The sequence below is a fragment of the Neophocaena asiaeorientalis genome, unplaced genomic scaffold (assembly GCF_003031525.2).
Source record: "Neophocaena asiaeorientalis asiaeorientalis breed wild unplaced genomic scaffold, Neophocaena_asiaeorientalis_V1.1 scaffold46, whole genome shotgun sequence".
NCBI lineage: Eukaryota > Metazoa > Chordata > Mammalia > Artiodactyla > Phocoenidae > Neophocaena > Neophocaena asiaeorientalis.
Window position 1 is genome coordinate 15070147 of NW_020175393.1, and position 19937 is coordinate 15090083.

The following is a 19937-nucleotide window of genomic DNA, read 5'->3' on the forward strand; positions in this document are numbered from 1 at the left end:
AGGGAGAGAGAGAGAGAGAGAGAGAGAGATGAGAGGGAGAGAGGAGATTCGTCTTTCTGCGGAATGATGATTGGGGCTTTCCTTTCCTCTTTGTGGTTGTGTATTGACTGTAACGAAGAGCCGCGCCTCCGCCTGGTGGGGTTTGTTTCTGTTCGGCCTCCTCTTCCTTCTTTAACAGGCGGGATAATGGTCTAGTCGAAGGAGCTCGAACTGTCCTAAAGAATGTGAGCGCCCGAAGTGGGCTTGGCACGGGCGGGGAAGGGGCCACGGTGTAAATAGCTCAGGGTATACAGAGAGGGACTTCACTGGGTTCCGAAAAGTAAGCAGGATAAAACTCGTTCTAAGAGTCTGGAAGGTAGACTGGCTAAATGGGAAAGGAGGGAGGGAGAGAAGAAAGCAGGGAGGGAGGGAGGGAGGGAGGAAGAGGGAGGGGTGGAGTGGAAGAGGAAGAGAGAGAGAGAGAGAGAGAGAGAGAGAGAGAGAGAGAAATACTGCAGGTATTCCTATCTAATTTTTCTGCTCAAAAAATATAGAACCCGCAGCCCGGTGGAAGGAGCCTATTTAAGTCGGGAGAAAGGTTGAACTTTAACAGAAATGGCAGTTAGGCCAGTTGAACGGGTTCCTGAAACATCCAAAAAGGTTTTCTGTTGCCCCTGGCTTTGCCTGGAAAGGATAAGTTTAGTGTACTTGAAGATTGACTGCATATATTTTAAATTGAAGTAAAAAAAAATCACAGACTGCAGGAGCACTAAAGAGGGAAAGGCTGCACGAGGGAGGGATGGAAAGCCCCCATCTCGCCTCTATCCTTTAATAAATAAGCATAATCTCCAGTATGCGTGAAAGTCTGCAAACGCCACTGTAAACAACCGGGCCCACCGGTTTACTTTGCTCTCCCCTCCAAAGGAGGAGGCAACGCCTTTTTATTTTGTTTTTTAATCTGCACGGGAAGCACCTAGGGCGATCCATTCTTCCCAGTAGGAAAGTCCCTCTCCAGGAACCAGGACACCTACGTTCTGCACAAGCCCCCAGCGATGCTCTCTCCCTCACCGCCTGGTCCAGGGGAGCAGGGGCTGCTTTACGCGCGTCCCCGGCTCAGTTAATTGAAGTTCTGCCTCTTTCCTGCTAAACTTTTTCCCCGGTCTGCCTTCGCCAGCCCCCTCGTCTGATTACATCTAGTAATTCTCCACTGAATGAACGTCATTTACAATAGTAGGGAGCTCTGCGCCCGCTGCTGCTTCACGCTCCATTTGTCCTCCATTCTCCCTTTAAAGTACTCGTGTAATATTAATAGTCATGAATATCAATTATTATGAGGAGGTGTAGGCAAGCGGAGGGAGGAAGGGGCGGCCGAGCAGTCTCAGCCCAGCTTCGGGCGGAAGAGGACTGCTTCTGGAGCCCCGAAGAACCGCAGAAGAAAAAAGCCAAAAAAACAGCAAGAGACCGATGAACAGCTCTGTGTGTGTGTGACAGGCGACGCCAATCTCGTTTGGTGGGGGGGTAAAATTTTTTTTTTTTTTGATGGCTTGTCCTGGAAACACCTCAAGCTCGGCTCCTGTGTCCAGCTCGTTTCTCTGCTGGACTCCTTGATTTTTTTTTTAAATCATTGTTTGATTTTGAGCAGTAACCAGGCTTTTTTTTCCAGATGTTAGTGCACACCTATTCGTCCATGGTGAGTCTGGATTCACGTTGTACCAGAATTGCATGCTCCCTCCTCTTACTGTCTCTCTGTCTCTGTCTCTTGTGTGTGCGTCTCACTCTCTCGTCTCTGTCTTCCTTCGAGCGCCTTTGGCTTGGTAATTTAGCACCATAATTGGACGAGGCTGCAGCTGCTTCTCTGCATTGTGTGTTCGTCTGAGCTCCATGAGTCAACTGGGGAGAGGGGGGAGGCCGAACAGAAAAACTTTTTATTTGCCATTGCAGTTTGGAAATTTAGGTGACTATTTCTCCAAAAAGAACCATGGGGACTATACCATGACATTTCCACAGAGGAGAGGGAGAAACTCACACACACACACACACACACACACACACCTCTCCCCCCTCCCTTTTCACTGAGTTTAACACTCCACTTAGGACCAGCGCTAAGTTGTCTGGGCCTTTATTTGTTCTTTTTTTTTTTTTCTCCCCCTCCCAACCCCAGGTCCTTCATCTTCACTCCCTGGAGTAGGACAGCAATAGATATATTTAGAAAAGCAACCTTAGAAAAACTCCTGTGAACCACAGTTCAACTTTAACAGGGACTCAGGATATGATTTTGAATGAGATCCATTTCAATCAAACACTACATAAATTATTTAATTCCTCTTGGGGAGGGAGGGGGGACTGGAAACTCAGATCAGGCAGATTCCTGGGTCTCCTGGAACGACCAAGTCGTGTGGGGAGCTCCTGGTCAGCCGGCTGGGTTAGGAAGAGTAACAGCAAAGCCAATAGAATGAAGTTTTATTGGTCATGCTTTGGGCCTCTGGAAGAGTTAGGAAAAAATAGTTTAAAACACCCAGAAAAGCAAATACCCTATGTCAGACTCCTGAATTTTTCATTAGGGAATTGAGAATCTCCCCCCATACACACTGTTACTTTACCCTCACCCCTTTTGCCGGTTTTGCACCCCAACAGAGGGCTTAGATGTTGGTTAAGTGGGTGATTCTCCCCCTTTTCCCCCAAAGCCTCGCATTTGGAATTGCTGAAATCATGTACCCTCTGAGTCAGCTTGGGAGTCTAAGTTTCAGACTCTTGCGTCCCCTATCTCGGGAAGAAGAAGATGCCGTAGGCGGGCTTCTCCATTTGTCGATTGTATTTTTTCCTCCCCTTCTCTCTCTCTCTCTTTCTCCTCTCCGCTCCCAGGACCGGCACGATGGCGTCCCGAGTCACAGCTCACGGCTCTCCCAGCTGGGCTCGGTGTCCCAAGGACCTTACTCCAGCGCTCCGCCGCTGTCCCACACGCCGTCGTCAGATTTCCAGCCACCCTACTTCCCGCCCCCCTACCAGCCGCTCCCCTACCACCAGAGCCAGGACCCCTACTCCCACGTCAACGACCCCTACTCCCTGAACCCCCTGCACCAGCCCCAGCAGCACCCCTGGGGGCAACGACAGCGGCAAGAAGTGGGTTCAGAAGCCGGCTCTCTCCTGCCCCAGCCTCGGGCCGCCCTGCCCCAGCTCTCGGGCCTCGACCCCCGGAGGGACTACCACTCAGTCCGCCGGCCGGACGTGCTCCTGCACTCAGCACACCACGGCCTGGACGCGGGCATGGGTGACAGCCTCTCGCTGCACGGTCTCGGCCACCCCGGGATGGAAGATGTCCAGGTAACGGCACACAAACAAACACACAGTAAACAAATAACAAATGCCCCGGGTGGGGGGACAGGCGGGGAGGGACAGCTGTGTCTCCTTTGGGGGAGGAAGTATTCATCTTTAGAACAGCACCAGCTGGACACCACGTACGTAACTGTGTGTATACGTGTATGGCTCTCTAGTGGCGATTTCTGGAGGTCTGATGATGAAAGCCAGAAGCACTAGAAATGAAAGAATGAAGAAGAAAAATATATGTGTGTTTGGCTAGTTTAGGATCATCAGAATCAAGGCTAGATGTTTTTGTCTTGCCTTAGCTATGCGACTCCTTCCTGTTCTCTTGCGCTTCGTGCGAGCAAGCTGGGTGCCCTCCCCAACCCACCCGCTCTGCATGCCCAGTAGTGGGCCTGGGCCCCCTGACATGGCAGGTGGAGTCCTGACTGCCTGAAGCTACAGCATGGAGGTGCAGGGACCTCTATAGAGGTTCTTGCTGGATTTGCAAAGACTTTGTTGAGCATGACAACGCACAGTGGAAGAAAAACATGTGCTATTGTGTCCAAGCCAGGTCTTACTTTGAATGTCCCATAAGCTGTTGAACCCTTTTCCAAGATAACTGAGTTCCAGGGTCATTATCTGAGAAATGGAAGATTTGTGAGGAGAGACCCAGAAAGTCATAATTCTGTTTGGGAATTCATGAGGACACATATGATTTTGGAGATTCTTTTCCCCCTTTGGACCATTAAGCGACTGTGGAGCAATGTTCTCCACATCCCTCTCCAGTCCTCCTTTCCACTAATACCCTCTCCCCAGTGTCACCACCCCAGTTGAAGAGGCATCATATGTTTGTTTCTTAAAAGGCTCCAAACACTCCCCCACCCACTCACTATCCCATCTGCAATCTACACAATGGAGCCTGATCTGGTGGAGAATACTTGGTTAAACTAAACAAAGGAACATCAAAGAAATGATTTATAAAAACTCTCTGGGTGATTCTGAGCAGGTCTCCTTTTCCTCCCTAATTTAAATAGTCTCCAGAAAAGATAAATATGGTTGAAAGGTATTCAATGGATCCTTCGGTCTCATTGGCATGGTTGTATATATTATGCATCATTATGGACATACCTCTGAAGAAAAGGAAAACAATATGGGAAAGGGAAAGGGTGCATGAGTCCTTCCTCTTTACCTTGCTGAAGAAAATGTATTTTGAACAGTTAAAATGTGGGGACAGAATTAAATGCTGTCTGTGTGTAGTCTATGATGGCTTACTGCTTTAAAGGAAATTCAGTTATTTAATATTTCCAAAAATGACAGAATCACCTGAGTTGTGGCTGGATTTACCCATAGTCATAAGAATGGCAGTTTTGTTGATTTAGGCGAGCTTAACTGTCCCTGTCTGGAGATAATGCTGATTTCAGAATATTATATGAGAAAGGAAATCTTTAATCGTGGGTTTTTTTTTAATGCATTGGGGTAATATATGTCTGGGGGGAAAAGTTTTTAAATTAACCTTTCTGGGTACGGTTCAAAGTGCTAGATAATGAAAGTGGATCAACTCATCAGCATTGCTGTTGGCAATGCTGCACTGGCCGTGTCACTGCACTGGGCAGGCCTAGTGGTTTAGGCGACGGAACCCAAGGATTGCGCCCAAAGAGGGAACAGATTTCTTTGGTTTTAGTTTTTTGTTTTTTGAAAGAGAGAATTGTGAGAGGTTTGGAGTGTTTGGTCAAATGCAAGGGGCCAGAGAAAAACAGGGCCAGGTCGGTGTGCATTTGGGAGAGCACCCTTGTCCGAGTTGTGGCCGGAGCTTAGACCCGGGAGGTGAACAGAGCCCAGAGCAGAGACGGCGCAGGCCCAGGGCCCTCGCTGCTCCCCGCCCACCCCACCTCTCCCCGTTCCTCCCCAGATGCATCCCAGCAGGTCGCCTGGCGAGGTGGGGAGGCCCTCGGGACTTTCTCGGATCGACCCTCACTGCAAGGGGTAGCGGGGGATACACTCTGCGCCCGTCCCAGGAGGGGAACTACAGGGGCTGGGGCGATCTCTGTCTCCGCCGTGATGACAGGCGTCCTGAGGCCGGGGTGTGGTTGACGTGACACGGGGCAGGTGACAAAGAAAGACAGGGGAAGAGATGGACCTAGGACCAGACCCTCGAATCCAGAGGCTCTGCCTCCTCCGTCCAGTCTCGGAGGATCCACTTCTGACTTAGGAATCTGGAACGCGGTGGGGGACGGCGGCTGAAGTTGCAGGAGCTGATGGCGGTTTCGGCGTTTCGCGTTTCCTGCAGCTACGGGATGCGTGGGGTGCGCCCCACCTGTCTGTAAAAGGGACCAGGGGTGCCTCAGCCTGGACCCCAGTCACTCGTTCCATCTCAAGGGCCTGTTGTGTGTGCTGGATCCTCCTCCCCAATCCAGCCGCGGATCAGGCAGATCCCAGGGCGCTGCCGGGCCGGGGGCCCTCACACCCAGCGGTGCTCACCTGGCCTAGGGCTGAGGGGAGATGTTGTGTGACCCAGACACACGCGCGGGGCCACCGCCCCGACCGTGAGAGAAGCAAATGAGGAGAGCTAATTAACCAAATGCTTCTAATAATTTTTTAAATGAAACTATAAAACCCTGTCAATCTTTATTTCAATTTACTCACAGGGGCTATTAAGCCAGCAAATCGCTGCTTGGGTTCTGGGTATGCTACATTCTACCCATTGTGTGTGTGTGTGTGTGTGTGTGTGTGAGCGCGCACGTGGGGAGGGGGGGCAGTGTTTAAAAGTCAGAAAAACAGCATCAGAAAGAAAGAGAGCGTGAGGTGACACCTAGTTTGGAGCTTGTTTAGTTGCTGTGAACACCTCTTTCCTTCTTCCGATCTTTGCTCTCTAACCTCTCATCACCTTTACTACCTCAGAGTGTAAACATATAAGGATGTTAAGTCAAAGCCCTTACACACACACACACACACACACTCAAACACACCCTAGTGTCTTAAAGCAACCCCTGGTATCACTTTTAACTAAAGAAGTCTAGTAATTACGAGTCGGAGTCGTTTTTCTGAGCTTCCGCACTCAGTCCTAATTAAATCTTTACGATCCTCCCTGTGACGATTAAGCGCCATCATGCTGCGTGAGTATCCTGTACAAAAACCCAGCAGGCGTCCGTAATTAGATAGAAAATCAGACAAGAGCCTTCTCATTAACTACCACAACTACCCCACGTCGCTGATGGGGTGTATATACATATTTACGTACCGACGTGAGGGTGAGGTGTGGGCGCTCACGGTCCGGGGCCTGTGAGATCGCGGGTCTGCCCACCCACAGACACAGGCGAATATTTCTGTTCCGCGTGGACACGTCGCCACTGTAGACACGTGAGCACAAAAGGCGTGAATCGTCTGTGTGCGCACCCGTGTGCATGGTGGGGTCTGCTGGGAGTTCCGAACAAGTTACATGAAGCATTTTTCCTTTTTTTTTTAAGCGTTGTTACTATTTCTTAAGTTGGAGATGGCATGTTGCGACATGGAAAATGGTCCTTACGGAGAATAACAATTTCCCCCATCTCTCTGAGAACAGAAGAGTGGCTATGAAAAACGAAAAGAAACAAATGAACATGACCCCTCCATGATTAGATCATCTCGTTTCTAATGTGCAGCTTGTTTGGGGTACACAGTCTCTTCCTTGTGATGAACACACGCCCTGTCTGGGGACGCAGCTTGAGTGGGTGGGAAGTGCTGTCTAAACACAACCCCCCTTACAAGCCCTTTGCTTTTTACTCCTCTGTAGAGTGGGTGACAGATTAGTCCAAACGTAGGTGTCTAAGGATCAAGGAAAGCAGCTGTACGTGGCAGAAAGGCCTAGCACTGATTTTTCTCTTGGGAGTAGGGGGAGGGAATCCACTGCCTTTGGGTGCCCTGGGATGCACGGCTAGAACCCTGTTCTGGTGCATCCTGACAGTAAGAATATCATTCTAACAGCTATGTCCCCTCTGAAATGCAGCCAACAACTAGGGTCGAAACTTTCCTTCTCTGGGATGAAAATGGCAAGGAAGGTGAATGTTCTTTGCCATTACCCAGGTGCTGACTGGGAGATCCTCCGTGTGTGTGTGTGTGTGTGTGTGTGTGTGTGTGTGTGTGTGTGTGTTGGTGTGTCTGTAGTCACTGCCTTTCTAACAGGTGTGCTTCTTGCTGGGTAGCAGAGGTGGCAGGGTTGGGAGGGGAGCAGATTGTGCAGGTCCCCTCAAGCGATTGTCCTGCAGCAGGAAGCTCACCCAGCACAGGGATGTGTGTGAACTGCAGTGGGTGTGCGGTCCTGACAGCCTGCAGACGTGTTCCTATGTGTTGCTGTTCGCATTCCATTCCAAATTGCTCAGACTTTAATTAAAATCCTATAACGTAAACTATTATGTATTTGTAAAATGACTCTGGGGTTAAGATGCACTGGGATAGCATAGAAAACAGAAACTGCTCTGACTAATATTGGTGAAAATCTTTCAGTGCTGCCAGATTTTCACAACTCATAAGAGCAAATAATATAAAAGTTTATGTGTCTATGTAATACCTATGTTTAACGTAATAACTAAACCAATCCTGCATCCCAGATGTCTCTCACAGTTTCCTTTTTCCTCTTCTTCCATTGGAAGAATTTATAATTTGGGTGTATTTCATTTCTGTGTCCATTTGGAGGTAATAATGATAATAATAAAACCTCCCTTTGTGAATTAATATAAATGGAAATAACAGCAACTCCAGTTTGGAATGACATGATTTATGAGTGTGATTCTTTAATATCCAGTCGATTTGAATAGTGATGTTTTTATATTCACAGTCAGTTGAAGATGCCAATAACAGCGGCATGAATCTATTGGACCAGTCTGTCATAAAAAAAGGTACGGATTCTTCCCCCCGCAAAGTAAGAAAAGTTTCCTCTGCGTTCATGTCTTTATGATGAGTTTTCACTTTGAAGGATTTCATTATTTTATAAGACACAAATGTTTGTTCACAATCATAGCACAGCGACTATCTGGATGAAAATGCCTGTTGGGAAGAAGGAATGGGGGTGGGGGACCGCAGGGAGAAACCCGGATGAGAGAGACAGAGGAACAGAAACTATTGCCATTTTTCTCACAGTACCTTCGCTAGCAATTCTGGATACATTGTAAATAATTGAACTACCATCACGTATGGAACTGGCTGGGAGACACTGCTTTCAAAAATATGCTATAATTATTTCATTGATAACTGGAGTTTGTTGAGCTAAACCCTATGCCATTAGGGGTAGCTCCTTCTGTCTTGGCCTTTGTATTTGATTTTTGGGGTGGTAATTTTGTTCCCAGTTCTCTGTGTTTTATGAGTTGTTTCTTCAGATTTTTAAAAATTGTGCCAAATGTGTTGCTAAATATGCTCTTCCTGAGAAGCTGAGCCGGGCTCTGCACATTTCTCAATCTTCCTACATATGCATTCACGATTTAGTGTGACTGTGGAATCACCCCATACTGTTAAAGGGCATGTGATATTAACAAATGTTTGCAGTCTCTTGTACAGCTGTAAGCAAAATAATTAACTAATTAAACTAATTAAATGTAATTACAATAACTCATTTCAGGCGTATTGCAGCTGCTTAATTTTTTCCCCCCTCTTCTCTGACAGTCACAGAGAGAATGCCTGGCGATTAGGATGGCTGCCTGCCGAAAGGTCCCAATGTCACTCACATGCCACAAATTTAGGAGTTTGAATGTGTAAACAGTGCAATCTTTAATTATCACAAGAACTGGTATTTGGAGCTACAATTTAAACTACTGTAACCCTTTCTTATCGATGCTGGAGAAGGCCTGTCCTTCTGTTTGGTGTCAAAAATCCCTAGCTGCAGTCACTTCTGATTCATTTGAGCCAGAGGACGTTCACAGAAACAATTAAAAGAGAAAAAGATGTTTCAGAAAGTAATGCAGAATCAAGCCGGTAGCATAGGAGGGTTGTGAAGGAAGGATTCCAAACAGGGTGAGGTGTTCTCAATTTTCTTCTCTCACAAAAGCAGAAAAAGTCGCTTTGAGAGGTGGGAGGTGGGAGGCGGAAGCTGTCCCTGAAATGATGCCATTTGGCTTTGGAACGTAATATCGCCAAGAAGACTACTAGGGTTTGGGGCAAAACTATTTTAAGTGTTGCTCCAAACATCTCTTCTGCTCTTCTTTAGATAGTATCGTTTGGGTTTTTAATGCCAGGGTTTGGGTTTGCTGGGACACTCAGGCTCATGCTTTGATTTGCAACTGTGCTGACAGCTCACTTTCACCATTTCCTCCTGGGTCTTCTCTTTTGGTTAATTGCTGGTTGATGGGAGGTGGGTATGGGGAGGAGGAGAGGCGCTTCTTCATTGGCTTTCTTGGTTTCTTTTCTGTTTTAGTTTCCATCCCTTTTCATGGAAAGCTAGAACCCCTTAGCTCGGGGTTCTGTATCCTAGAAACAGCGTTGGGGCTGGCTGTAGGGCATGCCCAACTGATGACCAATCAGAAATGTTCTTAACAGCCAGGCCAATAAAAATATTTGGAACTTAGCTTACCTAACAAAATGGAGCTGAAAATATTCTTAGATGTGGGATGCTTTGGTTTCAGGGCTTGTATATGTTTGTCAGTGAAATGTGAATACGTATGTATATGGGTATCTCCAGGAATAAGAAGAGGAGAATGCTGTCACTGGTTCTGTTCTGGAAACTCAGAGTACTTTTTATGGCCTCCAGAATCTTTTTTAAAAATGTGCAGCTTAAAGTATCTAAGTGGCACCCCAGTCATTTTATTGATTTAGGGAGTGTGGTATGAATATAAAGTGTGAGGTCAATTCTATTATTTAGTATTTCAGGTATTTGCTTTATTACATGATGAAAATATACTAATATATTTTTATCTTTAGAGAGCCATGGGCAAAAGAGGAATAAGTGGTTGATTTACTTTTCTAGATCACTGTGAATCACTTAAAATAAGGTTATGGGTTCATTAGCTCCTTCCCTGCCCTCTGGTCTCCCGTCTTTGCCCCTCCGCCACCTTTATGAGGGATGACTCCCAGAGATTAATTTCATAAAAGAGGAGGTGAGAACGTTTCCTGAACTAAATTTCAACAACTGGCAAGGGACTAGGTTGCTTTGTTTTCTAATAGGCTTTTAGAGAGATTTAAAAAATTCTACCTTATTAATAAAAAAGGCAGCAACTGGCCCAGGTTTAGGTGTCTCTGCTTCTGTGTGATGTATTGAAGGCGGAAGACTTAGACATAAAGGATATATGTCTCTGTGTGTGTGTCTCTCTTTCTAATTATGGAAGGTCTCCCTCCTAAAACTTAACCAGTCCAATTTCCACCCGTGTTGATATCACCCCATAGATTGTAGGTGAGCTCTCTTGTTATGTTTGCTATCTGGGCTTAGCTGACATTTCTGAAGTAATTTAGTTAAGAGGAAATGAGTTGTTCCCAGTAGAGAGAGCAAACGAGTGGAGTGAAGGTAGCCAGCGTGATAAATGGCTCTTTCATTTGAAGATCTCCAGAGCTCGTTTACGGCTAATTTTCTGTATTGGCCCCCTTTGAGCTATTAATGCAGTCGGCAGGGACGGGGGCCCCTCTCCTCTTAGCTGCCCCATTAGAGCTCCCATTAAGCCAGCGAGTCTCAACTCCATGGCAGGAGTGGGGGGAGTAATGAAAGGTGGTTTTTAAACTCTCCTAATCTAAACCGGCAGAGGGTGGTTAATACGATTTGAAGGGGGCTGGTCCATGAGCAATCAATAAAGTAATAATGAGAAGGATTCGGTGCATTAACAGTCTAAAAATCCAACGAGACATTAAAAAATCATTCTTAACTCTCAGTTCCATTAAGATTAGGAATCTGGGCTGGGAGGGGACAGGGTGGTGCCCAGCTCACGTAAATGATCACTGCCACCATCCTACAGCCTAACCTAAAGGAGGCTCACCTAGGCTTTCAGAAAAAGTTTTTGGTGCAATTAGAGGCCAATATGCAATCGGCTTGACACCTTGGGTAGCAGAAAAGATGCTGGGATTTCTTGGAAAGGCCAGAGTGGCTGGAGTCCAAGGTCCAAATGTTGTGACTGTGGGGCATTTTCACTGGTCTTGGGGATATCTTGTTTGGTTAGTTTCAGTCCAACCTCCTGTTCTCTCCCACTTTTTTCCCCGTTAGTCTGGCCCCTTCCCCACATAAACACTTTGATTGGTGTGGATTTTCTCTAGATGGGGGGAGATATGGAAATTGCCAATTTCAATTACAAGGGGTTCTGTTGGGATTCCTCCTTCTGACCTAGGAGGTAAAAGCTCCCAGAATCTGTTGGAGCCTTTGAGAAGGGTATGAGTTTCCTCTGAAATGGAGAGGTTCACATTTCCAGAGCTGACTTGGATCCCAACTGGTATTTATTCAACTAGAGACTCTCAGCGACGTTTCCAGCCACCCAGGGAGTAATCAGAGTTCATAGAATTTCAAAGCTGGAAAGGTTAGACACTCTTCTCCAACTCCCATCCCCACCCCCCAGTGTGGAAACTGAGACAGAGAGAAGACAAATGATTTTCTCAAGGTCCCACACACCGAGTAAGTGATGGGACCTAACTCAGCCTCTTAGGCTTTGCCCCTAAAGGATGCCAACACTGGACGTTTTTTGTTTTTTTTTTTTAAGTTCCAGCTTTCTCTGTGGGAATCCTTTTATTTCTCTTTCCAGGATTTCAGTGCTCACATTTATACCCATGCTTTTATATACACGTGGAATAACATTTAGCCAACAGGTAGATGAGAAACAATGCAAGTATGAGGAAAGCGGTGATCTGCTGGTAAGAAGTAATTATTTCAAGCAATGCTCTACCTCTTGTGGCTTCCTGGTGTAGTTTCCACATCTAAGTCCAGGTACATTACAGAGGGACTTATGCTTCAATCTATTAGATGGGTTCATTTCTTCCTTCTCTCCCACCAGCAGGTCAGACCCACAGAGGACCTGCCTCCAGTCAAACACAAAGATCTCAAAGCTGTGATTTCATACTTAAGTTTAAAGAGTAAAGATGAAGAGCTAACTTATTAACACTTGGGCTCTATAGAGTCCACTAATGAATAAGATTTTCTCCAGTTTTCCTTCCTCTCTCTTAAATAAAACTCCAGTCCTTGTCATGAAATTTTTAATCGTTTTTTAAAGCTTTTTGTCTTTTCCTCCCATATAATGCAAGTTTAAAGAGAGGGGAGCAAATTTGGGAGGTGTTAACGTCCAGAAGTTGGCCATGCTATCCAACTGAGAACTGAAGAAGAAAAAAAAACCTCTCAGTTTTAATGTATGCACAGAAAATTGTAAACATGTAAAAAACTGAAAGCTTCACGCTGAGTTTTGCTATGCTCCATTTCCTTACCATTTCCTGCTGTCGCTTTAAACCTATCTTAGTCATCTCTGGGTTCCGTGAGCAGGGCAGTACACTCATAATTACTAACAAATCAACCGGGCCCTTTTGCTCCCTGGGTTTATTGATAAGCTGGAGGAAAGCAGAAGGGAAAAGACAAAGAGGATAAAATATGGGGTTAATCAGCTGAGGAAAGCATGTGTGACAGTGGTGGGGAAGGTAGATGCTAACAGTAGGATGGACTTAGAAAAGCGCAGGGACAAGAAATACGTAGAGTCTGGTTTAGGGGAACCAGTGCAAAGGCCCAGGTGGGAGAGAGGTTTAGAACCTGAGGACGGGAGAGTAGAGGGTGCAAACAAGATTGATACTTAAATTAGAAAATAGAAATACAACCTGAAGCACCTGTGCTCTAATAGTCTTGGTCTTTGAGGGGAAAAAACAACGCCACCCTCCTCTTCCCCCTCTCCCTAGACAGCAGAGTGCTGAGCGAGCTGACTGGGCGGGTGATGTTTAGGTGATAATGTATATGCAAAAACGTACAGCCCTGGGGAGGGAGCGATATACATTCCCCAGAGGAAATTGCTCTTGTCTGGTAAATCAGGCAATTAACAATAGTGAAATTAGAGGGCAGGTTATAGAATGTCTCTATAGACCTAGGTTTTCAAGAGATTTGGCACCTGGGACTGTGAAAAGCAGGTAGAATTCCAGTTCTCAGGAGATACTCAGTTATCCAGTCTGGGAAATAGGAACTGAACTTACTATTTCCAGCTCGGTGCTAAGGTGTAGGGCAAGCCATTAAAATATTCTTTCTAAATAGTATTTACATTTTAAAATGTTGCTGAATATCAAAGATGAGATTTTTTTCTACATTTTATTTCTGTAGTTCATACCATGTTAAAACTACAAAGGGCCGTCTATATTTTGCGGAAAAGTTTTTCCAGGGTTACCATGATTATATATTATTTGCTTAGAGTGCTTGAATATGAATCCGAAATATAGAAATCAGGACTGCAGTGAAAAAAAAGACATATTAAAATAGACGTGGATATTATGCAAGATAATTAAATGGCAGGGTGTTCCCACCCCAATCACTGTTTTTTTAAGTAAGTCACTTAAATCCGTATTTTACTCAAATTTAATTAATACATTTCAAATTTGCATTGGTTCACTCTCAAATGAGAAGCACTTCACTGATGAGACTATGATCAGGAGAATCAGAAAGAAGAAAGCCCCCTCTGTAACTCCCCACCACCACCGTGACAGGGCAGAAGATTCACTCTGGTACCTAACATCATTCATCTGCCCTGAGACAGACTCTGTAGACAGATCCAGAAATCCCAAAATGTCTACTAAGAAGTAGAAAAAGGGAATGCTTCGGTCTTCCCATCCACTTTCCTCAGAAGGCCCTTTCTGCAGGTGTTTGTAAAGGACCAAATGCAATTCATAGTGAATAAAAGATCTGGGAACTACCTGGCTTTTAGGAGTCTCTAAATAATCATGGAGGTCTGAGTGCTAGGGTCTGTGGTAGAGAGAATAAGCTGTTTCAAGAACCCTCAGGGTGGTTAGTCTGTTCTAGACAAGGGAGGTTATATAACTTATTTGGTGTGTGGGGTTCTAGGCTCCAGATGGTAGAAAGAGCATCTTTCTCTTACTAGAGTTATAGAATGAGACAGTCTTTATTAAAGAGGGGGAATGGAAGCATCCTTTTTCATGCCAGAAACATTGCATAAATCCCCTGGACTGGTGATCACCAAATAGTGCTTGAGGGGCTTCAGATCCCAATGGAAGTAGCTAAGGTGTAGGGTAAGCCAGGAGGGGATGTTGCCTGCCCAGTGGCTTCTAGAGCCTGCAGAAGAAAAACGGGCATCAGCAGTGTAGAAGTCCAAGGGAAGGAGACTGTCAGGGAACTGGGAGGCTGACCTTTCACTGTTCCTCATTCCCAGCTCATTGCCAGCCTCTGGTTCTATCAAGCCCCGCCTCTTCCTGAGGTGCAGATGACACTGAAACACAATTAAACAGAAATACAGGCTGAAGAGACTGAATGCGCCTGGGTAGCAGTGGCAACCAGCTGTCAGCTCTTATTAACTTCCGCATAAAACATACCTTGAGTGCGGTTTGTTATCAATTACTTGCCGAAATGAAACAACTGGGGCAAGGCAAGACCGCTGCTCACATGAATTAGAGTGATTGGTTGATTGATCAGGGCACCTGTTGTAAATCATAACTGCTCCAAACAATCACCAGCCGGTGCTTTACATTAATTTGTAAACAAAATTCATGTCACCGCAGAATTGCTTTCACTGGAGAGGAGCATTTGGGTTCATTTCTAAACGAATCTGTTGTTAGGATGTTGGAAAGAATGGGATCCACTGTAGAGAAATGAGCAGCTCTTTGGGGCCCAACTCCCCTGTTTAATGGTATTATTACTTGGCTGTTCTTGGGCAGGGTGACAGATGGTGCCCACCCTCCTGATCCTTGCCAGTGATGACCATACATTTGTGTCCAATAGGAGAGAAGGGAAGGGTTCCCATAAAGACCATTGGTATTACTATTTTATATCATTGATAGGGGTGATCACCTTCAGGCTTCAGCACCAAATGTGATTATCAGGACACTAAGATTCAGAGAAGTTTAGTGAGATGTTTAAGGTCACACAGCCAGCACGTGATGGAATCGAATTTGCCAGGTTTCACAGCACAATCCAAACTCTGGGTTGCTTGTTTTTCTTGATTTGTGTAGTGAGCGGGACAGTGGCAAGCGACTCTCACATGTCCACACGCATGGGGTAAGTTTCCAGAGGAATGATGGCTTTTGCATTTGTTTGTACACAGTGCTCTGAACGCACCGCAGAACCACGGGAACAAACACTTCCTACTGCAGCTTTCCGCTTGGCTCCTGCCCTGTGGCCTCGCCCCTGCGCACTCAGCGACACATTCTATCGGCCGGTCACCAGGATCGAAACCCGGTCACCTTTATGGCATTTTTTTTTTTTTTTCTCCCTCTCTAGTTCCGGTTCCTCCCAAATCTGTGACCTCTCTGATGATGAATAAAGATGGCTTCCTGGGAGGCATGTCTGTCAACACCGGTGAGGTGTTTTGCTCCGTCCCCGGCCGTTTGTCTCTGCTCAGTTCAACTTCAAAATACAAAGTAACTGTGGGGGAAGTTCAGAGACGGCTGTCGCCCCCCGAATGCCTCAATGCGTCTCTCCTCGGCGGCGTCCTCAGAAGGTAACCCCCCGTATCAACCATTTTTTATACTGCGCGGTTGCCTAGCAACCGGATCCCTAAGTGCGTGCAGCGGCCGCCAAGGGCTCCGCGCGCCCCCGCACGCTCCGCCTCGCCCTTCCGCTCACCTTGCGGGCCTGGGAACCTTCCACTTTCACTGCCCGGCACCTGGCGCCCCTCTTCCCATCCCCAGGACCCTTCGGGGCATTCTCTACCTTGAATGGGACCCACAACCTAAACTTACCTAAAACAGGAGTTTCATGGAGCAACCCCTTTCGTACCTGCAATGTACTCTGATCTCTACTTTGTTTGAAAGTGCACTTGGCGGCCGACTAAGTTTGTCCAGTCCCACTAATGCATTGTGCCCCGCAGTTTGTAAAGCTCTGTTCTAGACTGGTGTGACTTCCTTTCTTCAGTACCACCACCAGTAATAACAGTGACACCACTTTAGAAGTATTGACAATTATTCCTTGGGGCCGTTCATATGCTCCCCGATATTGGAGAAAGACAATCTTATAGACTCCTTGTGGAAACTGGGGAAGGAGGTGGCTTTTATCTTAAGATTCAACGCCTCCCCCAAAGTCCCTGCTAACGCCTGAACCCTTTGGTTAGTGTCCCTGATATGAAAGTGACATTGCATGAGATGAATTTTTCAAGGGGGTTGAAAGTCCCTTTCTTTCCTAAAAGTGGCTGGGTGAACAGTACAGCAAGAGAGGTCAGAGTAACTGTTTACTTCTTGTAGTTTTGCTCAGACCTTAGCACATAAAGGAGGGTTGTTGGGAAGCAGTAAGGGTGTGACCCACAGACTTTTCTCACTTTGAGTCCTTTTGCTCTGGTCTACTTTGTAGTTCAGTTTTCAACTGAGTCCTTTGAGCCCCACAATGTGGAAGTTTCTTTCAGTCACCCCTGGGCATTGATGGTGGGTGTATGAAACTTACTATGCGATTAAGTGAGATAATCAATATAAAGTGCTTATCACATAACTAAACTCTCTCTAATGCTAGTTTTAGTGTTATTATGACCATCGTCATTAGTGTCCTTCCCCCTTTAACCCAATTCCATTTTATAGCAACTCTTGACCTCTTCCTCTCAAAGCCCATCTGTTTCAGGCCAAGCCTTCTCCTTTCTGGACCACACAGTTCTTTCCCTTTTTTTGGCAAGGTTGTACTTGCCCGGTTTCTGCTCACCTCACTGGCTCCATGACAAGGAAAGAGCTGGGCTTGTGAATGTGCAACTTCTACCTTCTCTGGACCGACAACCTACACCCTAATTATTCCCATCTGGTATCTTTTTTTTTTTTCTCACCAGATAAAAAAAGTAAACGACTCAATTTTTTTTTTATGCTCTGTATTGCAGAAATTAAGCAAACCTCAGCAAACTATCAGCAAATAACCAAAAGGAAGAAAAAAAAAAGTGCTAACCTCAAGTTAAAACCTCTTCAAGCTCCACTGGGCTTTAGATTGCTAAGTCTAAACTTTGTTTCAGGAACACTCTGAGGTTAATCAGAATGTTAATTCTTGCAATTTCAGAGCCAAATCGAAAAATGGGGGGAGATCTTTGCGAGAAAGGCTAGAAAAAATCGGTTTGAATTTACCCGCGGGCAGGCGCAAGGCAGCAAATGTCACGTTACTCACCTCCCTGGTGGAAGGTAAGCAAGACGTTTGGCCATTTCACGAAGTGGTGGAGCTTAACTGTCGGCTGAAGGCTGACATTTTACATGTTTTATGATTAACTGGAAATCATTGCAATTGTTGTGCCCTTTTGAGTTGGATGTCAAGCGATTGCTTGAGAGAAGTTCAAAGGTCCTTTTACTTAGAGGGAGCGGCAATTGTCCAGAGGCCAAGGGACAATGCAAGGGTCCCTGAGCTCTGGAGAGTGCTCAGGTCTAGTCTCCAAGCCAGTGTAGGGGTCGTCTCTGCCGCCAGGTGCAGGACATGGTGCCTGAAACACCCTCTGTATGAACTCCTGCAACAGTAACTCTGTAAGAAGCAATGTATTCTATACCCCTTCTCCTTCCCAGATTTTACCTGTGAGTCGTTAGTAGTAGAAAACACAGTCGATTTATGAAACTATTATTGCATTCATGACCTCTAATGGTTATTTTAAAACTCGTGTCACTCTCAGGGCCCCTATCTCCTGCTGATTACCTGGGACTTATTGTTATTGAAATACAGCTTTATAAGATCAGTGACCTAGGAAAAAGATGGGGTGGGGAGTGAGGAAACATGGAGGGGAGTCGCGTATGATCTTCAGCTGTGAATTTAAAGGCCCATACTTATAACAAGCACACTCTAATTTGCTCATCATTTTGGGATTGCGGATGATATTTATGGTATGTAATAAACAGGATCTTCTCCACAGTCTAGAACAAGAGGATCTGCATTTGAATCTGTGGGATGTGGAAGGGATAGGAAATAGAGCCAGATGGACCTAATGGAGGAAGTTGTAGAATTTTCTCTAGAGTCTAACATGTAGGTCTTGGTTTTTTCTTCTATTTTTATGGATATGATATTATGACACTCCTGTGGGGAGTTAGTTTTTAGAGGAGGGGATCTTAGAATATTTAGGCAGCAACCATAAAGTCATCACATTTACAGGCAATGCACTTTGCTATCTTTAAGGCAAAGTTGCCTGGCCCAAACTTACCCCCAGGGACAGCGGTCACTAAATTTCTGGACCACATTTATTAGTGGTTGACTCTTAGCCTGGGGTTTTTACTTTTTGCCCTTTAAGGCATTGCTAATATCACAATCTTCATTTTGAAAAGCAGTCAAAGTAATTTCAGCCCAAGACGGATTTAGGTGGAAAAGGAAGGAAACTGGAAAACGCACTGAAATGCCAATATTCATTTGGCAGTTTTCAGTGTTATGAGTTGTTGTAAGCACTCTACCTGAAGTCTTTGGTTACTATGCTAATGATGATTAAAAGTAAGTCATGCTCCTTAAAATAACATAGCTATGGGATAATTCAACATATCTCTTTTTCATGTCGGGATCTTCCCTTGAACCCCAAAGGCTGTGCTTTAAAGGGCAATAATGCTTTATTCGAAAGGGGCTTCCACATAAGTTAAGGAATCTTTCAGCTGTCCAGGTTTTCTATAGTTGCTGTGTCACCTTTGTGCAGTAGAAAGTCCTTAAGTAAGAGAATGATGGCAGGAACCTCTGAAGAGGAGAAACCTGAAACCTAACTGGCAGGAAACTGACAAGGAGATTAAATATTTCATTGCTGGATAGAAACGGATCCATATACGATTTACATATTCTTTAATATATGTGGACATAGACACACAGGCATCTATATTTGTATATATTAGTTATTATAGGAAGATACAAAAGATAGGAAGACTTTTAAATTTTATTTAAAGCAGGTGTAACAGATGCTTTAAAAAAGAAAGGGGGACTCTGGCTTGACTATCCAGCTCACTGTCTATCTAGGTGCAATTGTAAGGTAGTTCCTGAATGCCTGACCACCTTTCCCTTAAGACAAAGCATGGGGTGTGGGAGACCTGAAGCTGTTCAGGGGATGTCTAGCTAGGACTTGGCTGGAAGGATGATCAGGGAGAGGCTGGAAAGAGCGGCAGGAACAAAGTTTGTTCCATCAACGTCAATTACGGTCTGAGAACCATGTTTAGTTTGGGCATCTGTCTCATCTTTGCTATTAACCCTTAACAGTTGGCCTCTTTTGTAAATAATAACAGAATTGACCAGGAAACGCCTCCTGCCCTTGGGATGGTCAGGGACTGGCTGCTGATTATTTCCTCTGCGGTTGTCTTTTCAGGAGAGGCTGTTCACTTAGCTCGGGATTTTGGGTACATTTGCGAAACGGAGTTTCCCGCCAAAGCTGTTTCTGAGTATTTGAACCGGCAGCACACGGACCCCAGTGACCTGCACTCCCGGAAGAATATGCTGCTGGCCACCAAGTGAGTGTCCTGGACTCGTGGTCCTCATCCCAGACTCCCAACCTGCGGAGCCGCCTCGCTTGGGGGGAGGCGGTGGGAGCGGCAGCGCAGACTTCCTCGGTGGGGCAGGGAAGCAGCTCAGTGGTGGAAAGCCCGTGGATGGCTGGCTAGGGAACCCTCCCCCCTCCGCCCCCCTC

The 19937-nt window shown here is 45.8% G+C and overlaps 1 protein-coding gene across 3 annotated transcripts in view; it reads left to right on the forward strand.

Annotated features, from left to right (window-relative positions):
• TFAP2B (transcription factor AP-2 beta) overlaps nt 1-19937 on the forward strand; it is a 29027-nt gene that overhangs the window by 1799 nt on the left and 7291 nt on the right. For 2 of the 3 annotated variants that reach the window (XM_024766326.1, XM_024766329.1), the window contains exons 2-7: nt 1643-1669; nt 2842-3300; nt 8090-8150; nt 15626-15845; nt 17372-17490; nt 19620-19761. In XM_024766326.1, coding sequence (XP_024622094.1) covers nt 1643-1669; nt 2842-3300; nt 8090-8150; nt 15626-15845; nt 17372-17490; nt 19620-19761 — 1028 coding nt within the window. The remainder of the gene's footprint in view (nt 1-1642; nt 1670-2841; nt 3301-8089; nt 8151-15625; nt 15846-17371; nt 17491-19619; nt 19762-19937) is intronic. The other variant, XM_024766327.1, reaches the window with a different exon arrangement.